Below are 19,896 nucleotides of genomic sequence, written 5' to 3' on the forward strand. Positions count from 1 at the left end.
GTCATGGATCAGCAAAAATGCTTCCGTTAAGGTAATATAACCGGCTGCATCCGTTATGAACGGATCGGGTTGTATTATCTCTAAAATAGCCAAGACGGATCCGGCACTAAAACCATTGTAAGTCAATGGGGGACGGATCAGTTTTCTTTTGTGTCTGAGAAAACTGATCCGGCACCACTGACTTACATTGTGTTTCATGCCGGTTCCGTCTTGTTCTGCATCCCATGACACACTCAAAAACGCTGCTTTCAGCGTTTTTGTGTTCGGCATGGGAATGCAACCAAATGGAACGGAATGCATTCTGGTGCACTCCATTCTGCCCCCATTTAGGGAAAAACGCTGATGTGTAATATAGTGGCCATGTTCTTCACATGTTATTGAGGACTTATTCTAGGTGTCCAACCATCCCAAAAAATAATGATCAGGTTAGGCTACGTTCACATCTCTGCCGGCGTTCACCGGATCCTGCACTGCCAGATTCAACAGATCAGCGCCTGATCCCTATTGCCTATATTGGGATCTGGCAGTGATCCGGCCACTTTTCAACATAAATAATGGGTTTTTTAGCCGGGCATGCAGCATTTTTTTATGTCTGACCGCCAGCCGGCATTTATACCAGATTAGGCTGCTGGATCATCTCTAATGGAGATGCACTATATAAAAGGGAGATCACGGTTTATAAGATGTAAACACATATCTAGGGAGGGATGCTTACTATGGTGCACTACAGTAAATGAAACACAGCATTTGAAGAGTTTGTCTCATGAAAACTTATAGGGTACATCTGCTAGACTTGCCATTCTCAGTTTATCCTGCTCGGTCTACTGTGTAAAACATGAACAAAAAGTTTACTGACCCTATAAATTCCAGAAGAAGCGACACATCCAGTTCTGGTGGAATGTGGAATAAGGGTCCGAACAGTTTCTTCGGTCTTCCTCGAACAGTTGAGGCAGACTGTGGGACTACTGAATATAAGAAGACATTAATTCAGTACATTTACACACCCAGAGTTTTTGAGGACGTAGGGAAAGAAGACTGATGCAAAACTGCGCTTTACTTACCAGGTTTAGGGATCTCCAGCCCTCGTTCGCTGTAGAAATCATACATTTGTTTTTTCTCACCTAATAAAAGCCATACAGAATTTACAACTAGTAACAAGACATGTGGAACAGTAATCAGCAGCATTATCAGAGGGAACAGATGCCGGCAGTCATCATGTTCACATCTTTAGGTTAAATGCACACAATCAGGATTGCGTTCGGATTTTCTACACGGATTTGCATGCGGAAAATCCACACCGGTGAGGATTTTAAAATCTGCAGAATGTCAATTTATTTTATTTTTCCTGACCGGATCTCCTTCATTCACTTCAATGGGGAGAGTAAAATCAGCACCAAATCGGCATGTAAATCCGCACCAATTAATGCATATTGTCCTCACGGATTCCCATGCAAACATCAGCGGATTTCAGTGCGGATTCTCCGCACATAAATCCTGAACATGTGCATTTACCCTTACCTTGTCACCAGGTTTTAATGTTCTAAACTGCTCATATAGTGTTATTGCGCACACACATGAATAAAACAGTACCTGGCAAGTGCACACTGCGTGCGCTGTCCCCTCATACAGCTGATCGGTCATACCCCGGCCAATCCGATATTGATGTATATTAAAAGCCGGGAAACCCCTTAAATGTAATCTACTGGGCTTACATCAGCCAATAGCAGGCCGCGACAGGAACGAGCCTCCCTAATGTCACCCACAATGGGGAGAAGCAGCGGCAGCCGTGCAGGCATCAGAAGCGACACGGGTGCCAGGGAGCAGAGTAAGTATGACCAGTATGAAGGGCCCGGGCATTTTAGGGGATGGATAAACCCTTTAATAAGATAGTGATCCCATAAATGTTCATTTGGTGCAGGTCTACTCTGCTTCCTTCTCAAGAATGGAGACCCAAAGTATATAAAGCGCATCCTGTGCATACACAGCATCCTGTCTATCCACAGCTATGGGACCTCTGATAAAAGCTGAGTGAGTGCCTTGCGCTTCCTGATCTCTATACATATCCCTTATGGAGCGCTGTGTATAGAGTGATGGTGAAAAACCGTCCCTGCCTTCCCTATGGGGAGCTCTGCTGTCACTGACAGAGGACGCCCGGCTCCTGCAACGGTGATCTCTGCAAGGACGCTTAGAAACGTCCATGCAGGGATAAGTGCCGACTGCCCCGGGCATGTATGGTCAATGGGTGGTCAGCAAGCGGTGAAACTGGTACATTTAGTAAGGTGTAAACCAGTGAAATAAATATGTCACCTTCATGTAAAATGAGAGGGGAAAAAAATACAAATGACTTACGTTCTTCTAAGTTGGCGACTAATTTGAAGACGATGTCCTGCAACTGCCTATCCAACCTAAAAAAAAAAAATACACATTTACATTACAGAGAACACAACAGGCTTCTCACAACAATGTATAATTGATTCCCAAACCTTCTAAAGCTGGTGCCATTACAGATTGTATACATTTGTACTGGACTCTAAGGGGGAGAAGGACGCAGGGATTCTCACTAGTGGACCTTTCATCCTTGTGTCATGCTCCACCCTCTCAGGCCATGTACAAAAAAAAAACAATCCTTTTCACGCCACGTACGCACACAACTGGAGTAACTGCTTTGAGAGTCAGGTTTGAGCTCCTTTAGTGTTACAACCAAGGAAGAAAACTCATTTTTACAATAGATGTGGAGACTCCTGGTAGCTGCCTGAAGACCCCTTCCAGTTTGAAAGCGTAGTTCCTTCTTACACGGGTTACAAAGGGTACGAATAGTAACAACCACCACAAAAAAACTATCATTTTCTGAGCTCTCGTGTGGCGGTGGTCACAAATACTTGCTAGACTGTCCATGGAAGTATGGATGTAGTGCATTCGCTTCCTCCAACAGCTGTTCTCTGACGGAACTGTACGAGAGGACTATTCCTAGGATAGGTGTACTGCTGACCAGTAGTTATAAGAACTGCACTTTCCCAGCAGGACAATGCCTCCAGGTACAAGGAAAGTCCAGCTTCTTATGAAAGAAATGGAGTGGCCTGCACCAAGCCTTGACCTCAGTACCGCTGAAATCCTTTTAGGGGTTGTCCGAGCAGGGTGAAAAATACAAGCATTCTGCGGACCTGGTGGAAGAAAGATGGTTTCGTTAATACTTACCCATCCCTCGAACTGCTGATGCTGCTGTCCTTGCTGCACTCCCACAGGCTGCGAGCCCTTCCAACGAGGATGGCGGCATAAACAGCGTGGCGGATGGGTAAGTATTACCTAAACCATTTTTCTTTCACAGGTCCGCGGAATGCTTGTATTTTACATAATGCTCAGAGAAACCCTTTAATATATTCACATGCCTACTGTGAGCGAGGCCTCATCCACCACAATTAATACCTTAATAACAACCGCTGCTTTTTAACGGCAGGCGGTGCAGGACCCCAGTCTTTAGGTGTTGCTGCACAGGCTGCTCCAGCGCAAGCAGCCTGTGTTCTTACCGTTGGCTCCTGCTTAACAGCCAGGGTTGAAGGAAACTTTGACCCTCGCTGTTTACCCTTTGATCATGCAGCGATCCCCTGTGTTGAAGTCATTGGGCTTCCCGGTGACCCGATCGTAGCTGGGGGAGCGATATTTGGTCAGCCCCCAGGACCTGTAAAGGACCCCAGGGCTGTATGCACTGCAATCTTGCAGTTAGGGCACTCTAGTGTTACCCTAACAGCAGCGTGTCATACTGACACAGAGCATAATGTGGGTGATTCAGTCAGCACAACCCTGTATGCAGGTGCACATCGCTATGGCGAAATACATATACAAACGCAAAATACAAATGCAATAGCACTCTGCAACCAGCATTCTGCCCTGCCTCTATGCTGGATGAGGCATTGGTGTACATTTTGGCCAAAGCGTAATAAGCCACTCACCACGTCAAGGTCGCCTCTATGGAGTAGTCCCTAACACTAGTGTGGCGGTCATGGCCCATAAACAGGTAGGAACTAGTGTTAGGGACCACTCAATATAGGCGACCTTGACGTGGTGAGTGGCTTATTACACTTTGGCCAAAATGTACACCAATGCCTCATCCAGCATAGAGGCAGGGCAGAATGCTGGTTGCAGAGTGCTATTGCATTTGTATTTTACAGAGCATAATGTATTCGCACACTGGAGTATGTTAATGCATTATAAAGACCACCAAAAAATAATAACATACATTTCTCCTGCATAAAACAAGCCACGTGAGTGAAAACATAAAAAATAAAAGTTCTAGGACTGTAATGCATAGAAACAAAAAAATAAAATAAATACGTTTCTGCTCATTACGGCATTTTTATGCCTGGTCACTAACGGGTTAATGTAGATGCAAATTCCCACAGTGATGATCCGAGTGGCAACGATACTCACCGAATGTTATACAGGGGCTGGGTTTGATGCACCACAACATTGCATTTAGGACATCGGTTGCTGTAGTAGAAATGCCTAACGATGCAGCTTTTACAAACTGGAACACAAAAAGGAGACGTTACAATGGAGAATGACCCAGAAGTCCCCCTGGGACCACTACTCTCTATGAGCAGAGCTGAGACACGTGTGACTCTGTACTTACATGTATGAAGGCATTCGGTGATGGTAGTGGCATCGATGAAGTAACCCTCGCATATCGAGCACCGGATGTAGGGATTCAGGTCGGCCAGGTTAATCATATGCTGCAGGTGAAGAACACGGAAGTTAAGGATTTGGAGGGATGAGCATCACCCGAGGTTACACAGCAGGAATGGCCTGTAGGACAGGTCTTCTTCTACCGTGACATATACTGCAGTCACAATTCGCTTTCAATTATCTGCAATCAGCATAGCTTGCTGTGCTACCCTCTTTCTGTAATTCCCGTGCACTGCAATGGTTGCTATGAAACAGCAAAGTCTTTCCTGGCTGGCTGGTGGTCCGGGCTTAGTCTCAAGATGATACAGCCCCTTTAAGGTTAAAAAAAATAAAAATGTAAGTGACTCTGCTACTACCGATGGCTGAAATCTGGTGTGACCATCACAAATTCAATGAAAACTTATTTATCCAGAGGGAATAACTGAAGTCATACTGCAACCTGCGTATCGTTAAAGGGGTATTTCAGCTGCAAAAATAACTATTAGATCGGCGGGGGACCTATTGCTGGGACCCCCATTGATCCCGAGAACGGTTGCCTCAAAGTCTGTGGAGCTCCCCCTAAAATGGACGGTGTGCCTGGTCGGAATACGCGCCGGCACTCTATTCATTTCTATGGGAGTTCTGGAGACAGCCAAGTACAGCCCTCAGCCTCTCCGTCCATTTCAGGGGAAGCTCCATGGGGTCTGCGGCCCCCGTTCTAGTGATCGGTGGGGGTCGCAGGGGTAGGAACCCCACCGATCTAATAGTTATCCTCCTATCCTGTGGATCCTAGCTTTGTAGGATTAGCTCAGATGAATGTAATTACACCTCACTTAGCGATCTGTTGCTTCATTCTGGAGAAAAAGCTTTTAATCCATATGCAAATGAACAGTTAAGTGCACTGAGGGCGGGCCCAAGCCACTCTGTGCACCCTTGATTCTCTGCCAGCCCCTCCTGCTCCTTTTTAATAGACAGGGCCAGACGAATATGCTGGAAGCTGGTTCTGTCAATCAAGAAGGAGAACGAGGGCTGCAGAGGAGAGCGGAGGAGCACTTAACCACTCAATTACATATGGATTAAAGGGGTTCTCCGGGCTTTTATTATTGACGACCTATCCTCAGGATAGATCATCAATATCAGATTGGTGGTGGTTCTCCAAAATGACAACATTTTGTCGAATGGGTGTTAAAGGTCACAAAAAAGGAGTCATGCGAAATGCGAGAATGTCTGTCAGTATTGTTACGTTGGCCACACTGATGTCCATCTAGAACAAGGGTCCGCAACCTCCAGGTGTTGTCAAACTACATCTCCCATCACGCACACTTGCTTAGATGTTCTATGAACTCCCACAGAAGTGAAAGGAGTATGCTGGGAGTTGTAGTTTCACAACAGCTGGAGTGCTAAAGGTTACTGATCCCAATCTAGAATATCATATACAGGGGGCAAGTCCTGCTAACTGCATACTGTGCAGCCAATGTAAAAAAGGACGTATATATGTATGTTCCGCAAAAAACTCAAACTCAACCATCCATTTAAACGAAACTTGGTATACACATCCCTTGCTACCTGGAAAGACACTGTTAAAGGGGCAGCCACCGTTAAAGGGGCGGCCACTGTGAAAGTCACTGTTATTTAATATAAAAATTACAATAAATGAATACCCGAGCAACGCCGAGTCATTAGCTAGTTATACAGTCAGGTCCATAAATATTGGGACATCGACACAATTCTAACATTTTTGGCTCTATACACCACCACAATGGATTTGAAATGAAACAAACAAGATGTGCTTTAACTGCAGTCTGTCAGCTTTAATTTGAGGGTATTTACATCCAAATCAGGTGAACGGTGTAGGAATTACAACAGTTTGCATATGTGCCTCCTACTTGTTAAGGGACCAAAAGTAATGAGACAATTGGCTTCTCAGCTGTTCCATGGCCAGGTGTGTGTTATTCCCTCATTATCCCAATTACAATGAGCAGATAAAAGGTCCAGAGTTCATTTCAAGTGTGTTATTTGCATTTGGAATCTGTTGCTGTCAACTCTCAAGATCCAAAGAGCTGTCACTATCAGTGAAGCAAGCCATCATTAGGATGAGAAAACAAAACAAACCCATCAGAGAGATAGCAAAAACATTAGGCGTGGCCAAAACAACTGTTTGGAACATTCTTAAAAAGAAGGAACGCACCGGTGAGCTCAGCAACACCAAAAGACCTGGAAGACCATGGAAAACTACTGTGGTGGATGACCAAAGAATTCTTTCCCTGGTGAAGAAAACACCCTTCACAACAGTTGGCCAGATCAAGAACACTCTCCAGGAGGTAGGTGTATGTGTGTCAAAGTCAACAATCAAGAGAAGACTTCACCAGAGTGAATACAGAGGGTTCACCACAAGATGTAAACCATTGGTGAGCCTCAAAAACAGGAAGGCCGGATTAGAGTTTGCCAAACGACATCTAAAAAAGCCTTCACAGTTCTGGAACAACGTCCTATGGACAGATGAGACCAAGATCAACTTGTACCAGAGTGATGGGAAGAGAAGAGTATGGAGAAGGAAAGGAACTGCTCATGATCCTAAGCATACCACCTCATCAGTGAAGCATGGTGGTGGTAGTGTCATGACGTGGGCATGTATGGCTGCCAATGGAACTGGTTCTCTTGTATTTATTGATGATGTGACTGCTGACAAAAGCAGCAGGATGAATTCTGAAGTGTTTCGGGCTCATATTCAGCCAAATGCTTCAGAACTTATTGGACGGCACTTCACAGGGCAGATGGACAATGCCCCAAAGCCTACTGCAAAAGCAGCCAAAGAGTTTTTTTAAGGGAAAGAAGTGGAATGTTATGCAATGGCCAAGTCAATCACCTGACCTGAATCCGATTGAGCATGCATTTCACTTGCTGAAGACAAAACTGAAGGGAAAATGCCCCAAGAACAAGCAGGAACTGAAGACAGTTGCAGTAGAGACCTGGCAGAGCGTCACCAGGGATGAAACCCAGTGTCTGGTGATGTCTATGCGTTCCAGACTTCAGGCTGTAATTGACTGCAAAGGATTTGCAACCAAGTATTAAAAAGTGAAAGTTTGATTTATGATTATTATTATGTCCCATTACTTTTGGTCCCTAAACAAGTGGGAGGCACATATGCAAACTGTTGTAATTCCTACACTGTTCACCTGATTTGGACATCTTGTTCGTTTCATTTCAAATCCATTGTGGTGGTGTATAGAGCCAAAAATGTTAGAATTGTGTCGATGTCCCAATATTTATGGACCTGACTGTATATAAACACATTTGTGTGCGCAAAAACTGCGGTAAACTATTATGCCAGGTACTAGTCATACCCGCCTCTAAAACTGCCCACTTGTGCCGGTGACATCACCGGGCTCCCTGCTAAGTGGATGTATTCTCCTAGCACACTGACAGCTCACACCAGACCTTGCCCTGCGCGATGCTCCCCTTGGCTTGTGCTGCAAGGAAATGCTCCTCTCTTACATGGTAAAGGAGTGAAGGGAAGTTTATGTCCGGGATCAGGGCAAGTATACTTCTCAGGCTTTGTTCACATTAGGGCGTACAGATGTCATGAATGGAGTGCCCCCACTCTGGACCCTCCTCTTGTTCACCGCAATCACCATCTCTGACAGACCTCCTCGTCCATCCATGTATTACGGGAGAGGCTTTATTTCAACTGTTCACAAGGAAGCCCATTAAGGGGGTATTCCAGTTGGTTGAAATGATCCCCTCTCCACAGGACAGAGGATAACTATCAGATCGCTGTTATCCCCACTGAGCACAAGAACGGGGGCCCCGCACTCCCTGCAATGAATGGAGTGGCCAATCCCACATTTGCGTGGCCACTCCATTCATTTCTATTAGAGTTCCGGAGATAGCAGAGCGCTGTAGTCAGCTATTTCCAGAACTCCCATAGAAATGAATGGAGCGGCCACGTACATGTGCGACTGGCCTTTCAGTTCTTTTCAGGGCCCCCATACAAAATCACTGCTCCTGGGCAGCAGAGGCTGTTTGACCTTGGGGGTCAATTACGTCTGTCTTGGATTCCCCTCTGCGCTGCCGGGGGAAGCATATCTCTGCATTAGATATTAGGTGCACTTTCAGCAGTCTGTGCACCTGGTGTAGAAACCACTCCAGCCCCTTACTGGGTTAGTTTCCTCCAACATTTCCAGGTGTAAATGTTAGTAAAGTTGCCAGCCCCCCGTCACTCCCAAGGAGCCATTTCATAATTGTAAAATGGGGTCTTACAACTTTTTTGCACCAAAAACAGGCGTACAAAACTGTTAGAAAAGGAACTCCCCCCCACCCCTTGTACAAGTTGCCTTAAACAGATATATTCCCATTTTCAAGGTATGGCATAGATGTCTGAAACATGTGGGACCTGCGCCTGTCTCATGTCATGGGTATCAACATGGGTCTCCCGACACTTACCACAGCATCCAGGTGCAGGTCCCACCTCTGGAACCCGCACTTATCCGACATTTGACATTTCCTGCACATAGGCCATAAATGTCTAGAGGCCGTTAACGCGCCAGATTTTACTGCAGAATTTTGGCATGAACAGCCGCCCAAAATCCTGCCCGCAGCCGCATCCTTACTGCCTCCCATTCATTTAAATCTGAGGCAGCTCCGAGAATCACGGGGCGGCAGCAAAAACGGACATGTCCCTTCTTGGTGAGGCCATTTTTGTTTATGATTGCATTTGCATGTTACTCATTTTTGGCTAAAAATCATATTTTCAATTGGCCTTTATTAAAAATATTGAGCTGTTCTGACACAAAGGGTTAACTGTTTTTCTAGCTGTGTCATCTAACAAATCTTATCTTTAAATTACTTATAAGTCAAACACTTATTTAAGCCACATTCTTAGGCCTCATGCACACGACCGTTGTTTTATTCCATGTCAGTTGTTCCGTTTTTCGTGATTTTCTGCGGACTTTCAATGGGTCAGTTGAAAACTCGGCTAATGCACAGTTAGTCATCCGCGTCCGTGATCCGTGGTTCCAGTCCGTCAAAAAAATATAACCTGTCCTATTTTTTTCACGGAAAACGGTTCGCGGATCCATTCAAGTCAATGGGACCGTGAAAAAACGCGGGGGCACACAAGACTGTCATCCGCGCGTCCGTTTTTTTCATATCATTTGCCTGGCAAACTTGACTTAGACTTTTTTTTTTACTTTCCTTCATGTCTGGTGGTCCTCCAAAAATAAAGGAAGACACACGGAAACAAAAACTGAAACGGATCACGGAACAACGCAACCCCATTTTGCGGAACGGAACACAACAACGGTCGTGTGCATGAGGCCTGATCAGTAAGATAATAACTGAGCTGTACTGAGTGTTTATAAGGTCAGAGATAAGGAGCCGTCAGCGGAGTTGCCTGATGGAGCAGAGTAAAAATCCAGAGGCTGCTACTAGAGCATGTTAGGCTACTTTCCCACTGACGTTTTGGTTTCCGTTTGTGAGATCCGTTCAGGGATCTCACAAGCGGTCCAAAACTGATCAGTTGTTGCCCTAATCCGTTCTGAATGGAAAAGGATCCGCTCAGAATGCATCAGTTTGCCTCCGTTCCGCTCTGGAGGCCGACACCACAACTAAGCCAAACAGATCCGTCCTGACAGACAATGTAAGTCAATGGGGATGGATCTGTTTTCGCTGGTGTTTCAATGGTGTTCATGACTGATCCGTCTTGGCTATGTTAAAGATAATACAAACGGATCCGTTCTGAACAGATGCATGCGGGTGTGTTATCTGAACGGATCAGTCTGTGCAGATCCATGACAGATCCGCACCAAACGCGAGAAAAAAGGATTCCATGGGGGAGATTTATCAGACTACTGTAAAGTAGAGCTGGCTTAGTTATCCATAGCAATCAAATTCCTCCTTTCAATTTTCAGAGCCTTGGAAAATGAAAGGTGGAATCTGATTGGTTGCTATGGGCAACTAAGCCAGTTCTACTTTACACCAGTTTATTAAAAATATAGGGGACATTTATCAAAGACCAAATGAACAAAAATAATATTTAGCTTAAAGGGGTTAACTGAGACTAAAAAATGTCCCCCATACACCCGGGCCCCTCACAGGTAATATACTTACCCCTCTCCCTGCGCCGCTCCTGGTCCCCGCTGCTGCTTCTCCCTGTGCATGGATGAAAACATCCGGTCTCGGGGAGGGGGGGTAGCCTCCCTAGCATCACCCGCAATGCTAGGGAGGCTCATCCCCGTCACTGCCTGCTGCCCCCCCCCCCCCGACACTGGATGTTTTCAGCCGTGCACGGGGAGAAGCGGCGGTGCGGGGGCCCAGCACAAGGGGTGCATTTTTTAGTCTCGGATAACCCCTTTAAAATAAGTACAATGCAATAAAAAAAATTGCCCCCAAAGATGTACGTAGCCTTTAAGCCGCTACTCCGCAATCCTCAGCTCTACCTCCTGTAGATATGAACAGGAGGCAGAAACCGCGCAGCCGCCAGTGAGATATCAGCATCGGTGTCTGCGCCAAAGGACGCCATGTGAACATATCCTAGAAGGGTATGGGGCTGGGGGGGCTCCATCTATGTGCCCTAATGCTAGGGTCAGTAACCTGCAGCACTCCAGCTGTTGTGAAACTACAACTCCCAGCATGCTGTATTCACTTTAAAGGGAGTTTCACAACAGCTGACCCCCGCACTAGTGTGAACAGGGTCTGAGAAGTGAGGCAGGATAGGGGGGTCTGCATCTATCAAAGATTTATAGCGTCTCCTGTAGAAGTGAGACCCCAATGAATGACTTTTCTGACATCTTCTCGCCCCTCAGCACCATGAGAAGCGTCCATCACGTGACCCATATGTCCCGACAACCACCTCCGACTACTCCCCCCTTCTCTCTATTCCCACCTGACCAGGAACATAGAAAACGATGAGAGCCGGGAGATCACGTGACCCCGGGCGGGGGTCGCCTCTCACCTCGTGCCCCTCGCCTTGCACTTCCTCGTTCCTGCTGCCTCCAACATCTTCCTCCCCAAACGAGCTGTTGGTGACATCCTGGGCCGAGAAGCTGACAGACGTGGCCGTCCTCTCCTCCTCGTCCTCACACTTCACCGACTTACCGAACTCCAGCTCCATCCCTCCCCACCCCCAGCTGCTCCACAAACAGCGCGGTACTTTTCTTTTCGACACAGATCTGCGCAGGCGCGGCGCCGGGCATTCTGGGAATTGTAGTTTTTGCTGCCGTTGCCTACCAACAGCCACTGTTTTGTGTCAAAACTACAAGAACCGTCATGTGTGAGGATAAATCTGGGATTATAATGTAATCGTCTAATCTGAGACGTGTTCTGCCAAGGGACATGCCCATAATTGTACTGTGTGAATGGTTCCCAGGTATTAAAGGATTTGTATCAGGCTCAGTCAGGAGCCACAGTCGCAGATTCCATCAAGTTTTTTTTGGGGGGAAAAAATATCACGCCATGCAGCACTATTTATCTCCAAACGCCATGGTGGTAACACCAGAACCACGAGTGGCTTCTTGTGATGGTGGCTTCTTGTGATGGTGGCACTGCTGTCATATCCGTTTTTCTGTTTGTATTGGGAGCCAGCCTTGCGATCCACAAGAGAGGTCGTGTTTGATCGCTTGAAGCCAATGGTGGACCATAATAGGGACATTTAGGGTGGCAGCCCGGGCCCCCTGACACCTCCATGGGGCCCATGTGTGTCTTTGTAATGTGTATATAATGTATGTATGGTTAAAGAGTGGTTCATATCTGCACTGGAGGCCCCGTTCAGGCCCCCCATTGCAGATTCTGTCAAAAAGACCAAACAAAAAAGTCCTATTATATCTGCATACCTCCCAACTTTGTGCAGTACCACAGCACGGTGCCTCCGCGCAAGCGCAGTACCAGGGCATGGGTAAGGTAAAATTACAGTGAGCGTTGACTCATGGACGTGCACACGGACACTGTGCGTGCGCTCTCGAGGGTAAGGCGATCTGACGGTCTTTTGTCTTGTTAAATCTCCTTACCCACACACTGCGCACGCGCGGCGGTGTCCGTGTGTGCGTCCATGAGACAACGCTCACTGTAATTTTACCTTACCCATGCCCTGGTACTGCGCTTGTGCGGAGGCGCCGTGCCGTGGTACTGAGCTTGCGTGGAGGCGCACCCCCCGGAAGTCATGTGGGGTAAGGGAATCTGACGAGGTAAGGTTTTCTGACAGAACAGCGGCATACATCGCAGCAATTTCTTTCATACTAGGCCACGCCTTTAACTCCGCCCCAAAGCATAATTACTGACCCCCATCACAACTGCAGTAGCTGGGGATCGGTGAGGGGAGTATAAGTTCCTTTTTTTACAGCATGTGCAGCCCCTGGGACAGTTTCTTTCTTGCACTTCAATATCCATTTAAATATTAGCAGATAAATCATCGGATTATAGATATTTTAAAGAATTTCTGTGACCTGAAAAATGGGTATTAAGCTGGCTGACATTAGTGATGTGGTAATGTCAGCTGAACAGAACTATATTAGTGCCATCTCACTGCCTGAAGCCATTACTGAGAAAAACAAACTTTTGTAATATGCTAATTAGCCTCTAGGAGCGGGGGGGTTTAGAGGCCTAGTTTGCCCACCTCTTTTCACCTCCTTCTTCTCTTGATTGACAGGGCCAGGGCAGCGCTGTTCTCCTCCCACCAGCCGTGTCTACTGCGAAAATCCCGCACCTGCGCCGCCCCGTTCAGTATTCTGCGCAGGCGCAGTGAGGGAAGGACGTTCAGCGGCCGAATACTGAACTGCGCGAGATTTACACTGCAGACACGGCTGGCGGGTGGAGAGCAGCGCTGCCCTGGCCCTGTCAATCAAGAGAAGAAGGGCGTGAAAAGAGGTGGACAAACTGAGCCTCTAGGGGCAGGTGCAACGACCCCCCCCAGGTGCATCGACTATTTAGTTCTAATAGTTGATTTATGCTTATTAATTCTGTCCCTCACTGCCTGCATTGTCTGACCAATGTACAACAGACCACAAGGGCATTTAATCAGATAAATGACATTTGAAGACTCACATGTAAAAAAACCTTTTACTTCAAACGGATTCCCGGTATGTGGGTGATAAAATGTAGGGCCCTTTATGATGTGTGAACATTGGAGACAATGCAGGCAGGGGAACGTACTTTTACGTGGTGTTGATAATACACTTTGACACAACCGATGTTTAGTGCCCCCTATGTCCGCTTTAACTAGCATATCCCTATAACTGGGGTTCTTTCTATTACAGATCAGGGGTAAACTTTTAAATTCTGAGACCTTATGGGATGGACTTTAGCTCCTGTGGGCGGTGACTGTAGAGCATATATAGTTTGTTAAGATTGTATTTGGACATACCTGTTGATGAAGGCACATCGCCGAAACCTGGTCTTTTCATTTATGGAATAAAAGTCATCTGATTTGCATTAAGACACGACTGCTGGGATCCTTTGTTTATATGTCTGTCTACTGGGACTGACAGCATTGTGTGTCCATACAGAGACAGCTGTCAGTCACTGAGAACCCCCCTCCTGTACCCATAGCTGTTCACAGGGCTGCCGACAGAAATGGAAAAATGATCTTTTCCCATAAAACTCTATCTCAGTCTGCTCAGCTTCTCCTGCTCTATAACAGATCTGGCACTGAAAACAATGTAAGGCTACTTTCACACTTGCGTTGTTCTTTTCCGGCATAGAGTTCCGTCCTAGCATGCTACGGTTTTCTCTCCGGCGAAAAAAACTGAAGACTTGCCTGAATGCCGGATCCGGCAATTTTTCCCATAGGAATCTATTAGCGCCGGATCCGTATGACAAGCGGAGAGACGGATCCGTCCTTGCAATGCATTTGTGAGACGGATCCGCATCTGGATGCGTCTCACAAATGCTTTCAGTCAGCGGGCGGATCGGCGGATCCGGCGGGCAGTTCCGACGACGGAACTGCCCGCCGGATCACACTGCCGCAAGTGTGAAAGTAGCCTAAGCCAATGGTGACGGATCCGGTTTTTAGGCTCCTATTGACTCACCCATTGATTTTCAATGTATTTAGTGACGGATTCGTTTTTTTTCCGTTTTGATATCACACAACCGCATCATAACGGAACGGATGCATCCTGATGTGCAAAATCAAAACGGATCACTTTAATTCCGGTATGGAGATCCTCTGCCGGATCTTAATACCGGAATTAACAATGTAAGTGTGAAAGTAGCCTCAACTGTTCAAAAGTACTATCCTAAAACATCCCTATCTCATCCCTCCTTCCCTCCTCTCTGCTCTTAGACAACCTTTCCACCATAAATGAACCACCGTTTATTATGACTAAGTCCCCCCAAGTAGCCAGTTACCTCCCTACCCATCTGCCTTATCTAAACACCCCAATGTCCATTTTGAAAGGTCTGACATTAAGATTTCAGTTCCTTGTAATCTGGTCCAGCACAGATGAACCCTTTCCATTTTCTCATAAGGCTCCCTACCGGGGTCTCCTTAGTGTGTTCTGCCCCCAGACTTTCCATCCTCAGACAATATTTCAGCTGTTGTAATATCTCAGAGGTGGCCGGTGTTGTGGTCCTCAACCACCATTTAAACAGGAGGCTCACATGAACTATCTGTAGTATTGGTTTTTCCTCAGGATGCCAATGTAATAAAATAAGCTCCGGGGATAGCGGGATACTTCAACCTGTCAGCATACGCCCTCACCATTTCCCAAAATACCTTGGATTTTGGACAAGACCGGAGACCGTGGAGTAGATCCGTGTTTGGCAGATGGCATTTTGGGCAGCTAATTAGCCTGTCAGCTTCTGACAAGAGGCCGGATTCATGGAAGCCATATATTGCCCTTTATTAGCTTAAATTGAGTTTCCCTCCAAATCTCATTGGACATTACTCTCCTAACCCTCATCCAACCCTGGAGTATCTTATTCTGTAACTCTGGGATCTTTAAGTCTTTACCCCAGGATTTGAATAAGGCAGATGTAGGGTAGCTTGGGAAGGCTCTCTTCAATCTGTATGTCAAGTCGGATAAAGATATGCAGGGTTGTCATTTCCCCGTGTAACAGTAAGTCATATGGGGTTGGGGAGAACTGCTTTGTGAGGTCCTTGAGCCTCGGTTTTAAGAATCCCAATATCTGGAGATGTGCCAAAAAGTGTGTTGGAGCTAGTGTAAACTTAGTACAATAATAGAAAAGAGAGAGACAGTGGCTCCACCTGTTGCAACCTATAGTATAGGTGCACAGTCCTTGAAGCACCCAACATTGATATATAAAAAGATGGAGGGCACTCACTTATCTGGTGTTCTATAGAATCTTCCAGATTGCAGACCCATTCAAGTTATTGGGCTCGCTATTGGTGGGTTGCAATATGGGTACGGACCTTCTACGGTCGTGTGCATGAGGCCTAAGGACTCATGTATACGAACGTATTTTCTTTCCATTTTTTTAGCGGACTGTACGCGCAACCATTCATTTCAATGGGTCCACAAAAATAAAATATATATGAAAGTTACTCTGTGTACATTCAGTTTCCGTATGTCCGTTCCGGAAAAGAGTAGAACAACTAGATTTTTGTACTTACCATTAAATCTGTTTCTCTTCTGTTCATTAGGGGACACAGGCTTGACCATGGTATAGCTATTCCCATTAGGAGGCGGACACTAAGCACAAAAGTGTGAGCTCCTCCCTTCAGCTATACCCTTCCTACAGGGACTAAGCTAAATCAGTTAGTGCAAAAGTAGTAGGAGAAGTAAGACAAAAAAAAACACACTATGTACAAACCCAGCACCACATAGGCCCGAAAGGCCTATAAACAAAAGAAAGGGTGGGAGCTGTGTCCCCCAATGAACGGAAGAGAAACAGATTTTACGGTAAGTACAAAAATATAGTTTTCTCATCCGTATCACTGGGGACACAGGCTTGACCATGGGACGTTACAGAGAAGTCCCAAGGGTGGGCATAAACTAGAACCTTCTGGCCAATTAGAGAACCGCCGTCTGCAAAACTCTACGCCCCAGAGAAGCATCAGAAGACGCAAAAGTGTGTACTCTGTAAAATTTGGAAAAGGTGCGCAAAGACTACCAGGTAGCCGCCTTGCATACCAGAAGCCCCATGATGTACTTCCCAAGAGGCCATCACAGCCGGAGCAGAAGGAGCAGTAACCCGGAAGGGTGGGGCCTGGTCACTGACGCGGTACGCTTCCACAATGGCCAAACGAATCCATTCGGAAATGGAAGACTTAGACGCATCCAGCCCTCGTCTCGGCCCCTCTGGAATGATGAACAGGGAATCCGTCCGCCGGAAAGATGCCGTCTGGGACAGATAGATACGAACGGCTGGTACCAAATCCAGAGTGTGGAGCGACTGCTCACGAGGATGAGATGGGGCAGGACAAAATTAAGGGAAAATGATCTCTTCATTAAGATGGAATGCCGACACAACCCGGAAGGAAGAACTGAACAGGGCGAAGGACTACTTTGTCCTGATGGAGGATCAGGAAAGGCGACCGACAGGAAAGAGCTGCGAGTTCCAACACCCTACGGATGTAAGTGATTGCCACCAAAAAGGCCACCTTGTAGGACATGAAGCGAAGCGACACCTGCTGCAAAGGCTCAAACGGTGAAGACTGGAGAGTGCTGAACACCAGATTAAGATTCCAAGGATTCAACGGAGGATGGAAAGGGGGTGCAGCGTCCACGACCCCCTGCAGAAAAGTCCCAACCGCAGAAAGCGAAGACAAGTAACGCCGAAAAAGAATGAAAAGAGCCGAAACTTGCCCTATGAGGGAGCTGAGAGCCAGCCCCAAGTCCATGCCCGACTGCAGGAAAGACAAGATTCGCAGCAACGAGAAACGAATGAGAGATAGCTGATGACGCTCGCACCAACTAAAGTAGGACTTCCAGGTACGGTGGTAGATTCGGGAAGACGATGACTTTCTGGCATGAATCATGGTCTGGACAACAGCATCCAAGAAACCCTGAGCCCTTAGTACGGCGGCTTCAACAGCCATGGGATCCCTGGACCGTGCCACAAAGTTCTTGACCTTGTGGTTGAAGCGGGAGGCCATGAGATCCACGTCCGGCCGACCCCCCATCGCTCGAAAAACTTGCGGGCGAAGTGCCCATTTACCGAGATCGAGACGCTCCCGGCTGTGGAAGTCGGCGATCCAGTTGTCGACGCCGGGGATGTGAACTGCCGACAGCGCCGGAACATGGCTCTCCGCCCAGCTGAGAGCTGTCTCCGCCATGGCTGCCGGGTGCCACCCTGGAGATTGAGGTACGCCACAGCTGTGGAGTTGTCGGACTGAACTAGAATCAGACATCCCTGGAGATGGTTGGTCCAATGCAGCAGAGACAGACGAATCGCTCTCAATTCCAGAATGTTGATTGGGAGGGAGCACTCCTCGCGTGACCACACGCCTTGAACAGATAGATTTTCCAACACTCCCCTATAACCATGGAGGATTGCGTCCGTTGTCAGCACTATCCAATGGAGAGGAATGAAAGAGCGGCCCGATGTCAGCATCAGGGAAACCAACCACCACCTGAGTGCCTGGTGGATCCAGGGAGGCTGAAGAGACCTGGTATGGAACTGAGCATAGGGAACTGCATCAAAGCCAGAGACCATGTGACCCAGAGCCCGCATGCAGCGACGAATGGGAAGAGGACGGGCCGCAACAAGGGGAGAATCTGAAGACAGAGAGTGGATAGCTTCTCCAGGGGCAAAAGTACCTTGGCCTCAAAGATGTACAGTACCATGCCCAGAAAGGTTAGATGGATAAAGTGTTGTGCATTTTCATAAGTACACAGTATTATCTAATGATATTATAGCCAAAATGAATGCTCATTGCCTTTAAGAGGAAATCAGCTTGAACCAAAGTTCTGTTATGTGGCTGAAGAGACCAAGATGAGTTCATGGCAAGTTCAGTTTATATAAGAGTCATCGTGAATATGAATGGACATTATATTTTAAAAGTTATTGCTAAAAGATATGTGTTTATCTATGGGGACTATACTGGTGTCTCCAGACATGTCTGTCTGAAGGGAACAATGTTTGTTTCATGGCTAAGCCTTGACAAGATAAGATTTTATATCCTTAAGACACATCTTCTGTGTGAGGTCCAATTCATATATTCATAATTATATTCTATATATTTCTGTATGATATATATAGATTTGCAACATATTTTAACCAATGATTCATATAATGTGTTATTTATGTGTAAACATGTATTGATTTACATATATATTGTACCATGTATGTGCCATTTAGAATGTATCCTGTAGAAGATACAGAAACACTGAAATAAGTTTCTGATAATTGGATTTCTGAGAAGGGTTAAATTTTATTTCAGACGGTAGTTATTCATCCATGTGGACAAGTAAAGTATACAAGTCCCGATGCCGAGTAACAAGGCCATTGTACCGTTATCCGTTAACATATATTCAAAAACATAGAAGACAGTGACTCCAATAAGTCTAGGTTATGGGTAATTAAAAGTGTCAGGAAAAGACCTTCCTTACTGATGTATATTGGAAAGGTTAAGAAGGTCATGTGAACATATTAGGTATTTAAAATAAGTGTTTAAGGTTGTGATATTCATATGTTGTACAACAGTGCCATCTGGAGGCAGATAGAAAATATATTATTTTACAATTTTTTTTATACCATGTGTAAGGGATCGCCTCTTATTCGGGGGTCATTCTCACAATGATCTTCATCGACCACAGGGTTAGGGGCCAAACATTGCTTTTATTTGGCACCTCAGCAAAATCTAAACAAACAATACAAATAAAACACCTGCCCGGTTGGGCTCTGACTAAACATGAGGACTCCCTACCTCACTGAAAGCCCCGTTCACACACGGGAAGAACATGCGGCTTTTCCCAGCCTAACAATCCAGCACTTCCAGGCTGTAACAAAGTCCAGTACCTTTTGGGGGATTGTGGCCCAGAAGTCCTCCTGACTCTGGCCTAGCGACCGTCGATTCCAAGACCTCGCGGAGTCCCCCAAAGTTCAGGCTAACACCTAGCCCCGTGGCCCCTCAGCCAGCTTGGCTGAGCCCACCTGTACAGAGCCTTCCCATGCCTCTGCTGCACACAGACTCTTCCTCCTCTTAACAGTCTGGTCTGGCCTCTTATCCCAGACTGATTGTTCCACCTGGTGCGGCCTCTGACCTGCTGATTGACAGCGAAGAAATGGAAACTCCTGCCATATCTCTCCCCTAGCAGCCGTGAGGCCTGTCACTGCCTCACA

General features: G+C 46.6%; 1 protein-coding gene across 2 annotated transcripts in view; it reads right to left on the reverse strand.

Annotated features, from left to right (window-relative positions):
- The window catches only part of PCGF6 (polycomb group ring finger 6), a 38,184-nt gene extending 26,283 nt beyond the window's left edge, over window positions 1-11,901 (reverse strand). For both annotated transcript variants that reach the window (XR_005779674.1, XM_040436346.1), the window contains exons 1-6: window positions 11,612-11,901; window positions 4,628-4,727; window positions 4,426-4,522; window positions 2,350-2,405; window positions 1,062-1,121; window positions 857-965 (exon numbers count right to left, since the gene is read on the reverse strand). Coding sequence is in view for 1 of the 2 variants with exons in the window: in XM_040436346.1 (XP_040292280.1) it covers window positions 857-965; window positions 1,062-1,121; window positions 2,350-2,405; window positions 4,426-4,522; window positions 4,628-4,727; window positions 11,612-11,770 (581 nt within the window). In the remaining variant the exon portion in view is untranslated. The remainder of the gene's footprint in view (window positions 1-856; window positions 966-1,061; window positions 1,122-2,349; window positions 2,406-4,425; window positions 4,523-4,627; window positions 4,728-11,611) is intronic.
- Between the last annotated feature and the right edge of the window lie 7,995 nt (window positions 11,902-19,896).

The sequence above is a fragment of the Bufo bufo genome, chromosome 6 (genome assembly GCF_905171765.1).
Source record: "Bufo bufo chromosome 6, aBufBuf1.1, whole genome shotgun sequence".
Lineage (NCBI taxonomy): Eukaryota > Metazoa > Chordata > Amphibia > Anura > Bufonidae > Bufo > Bufo bufo.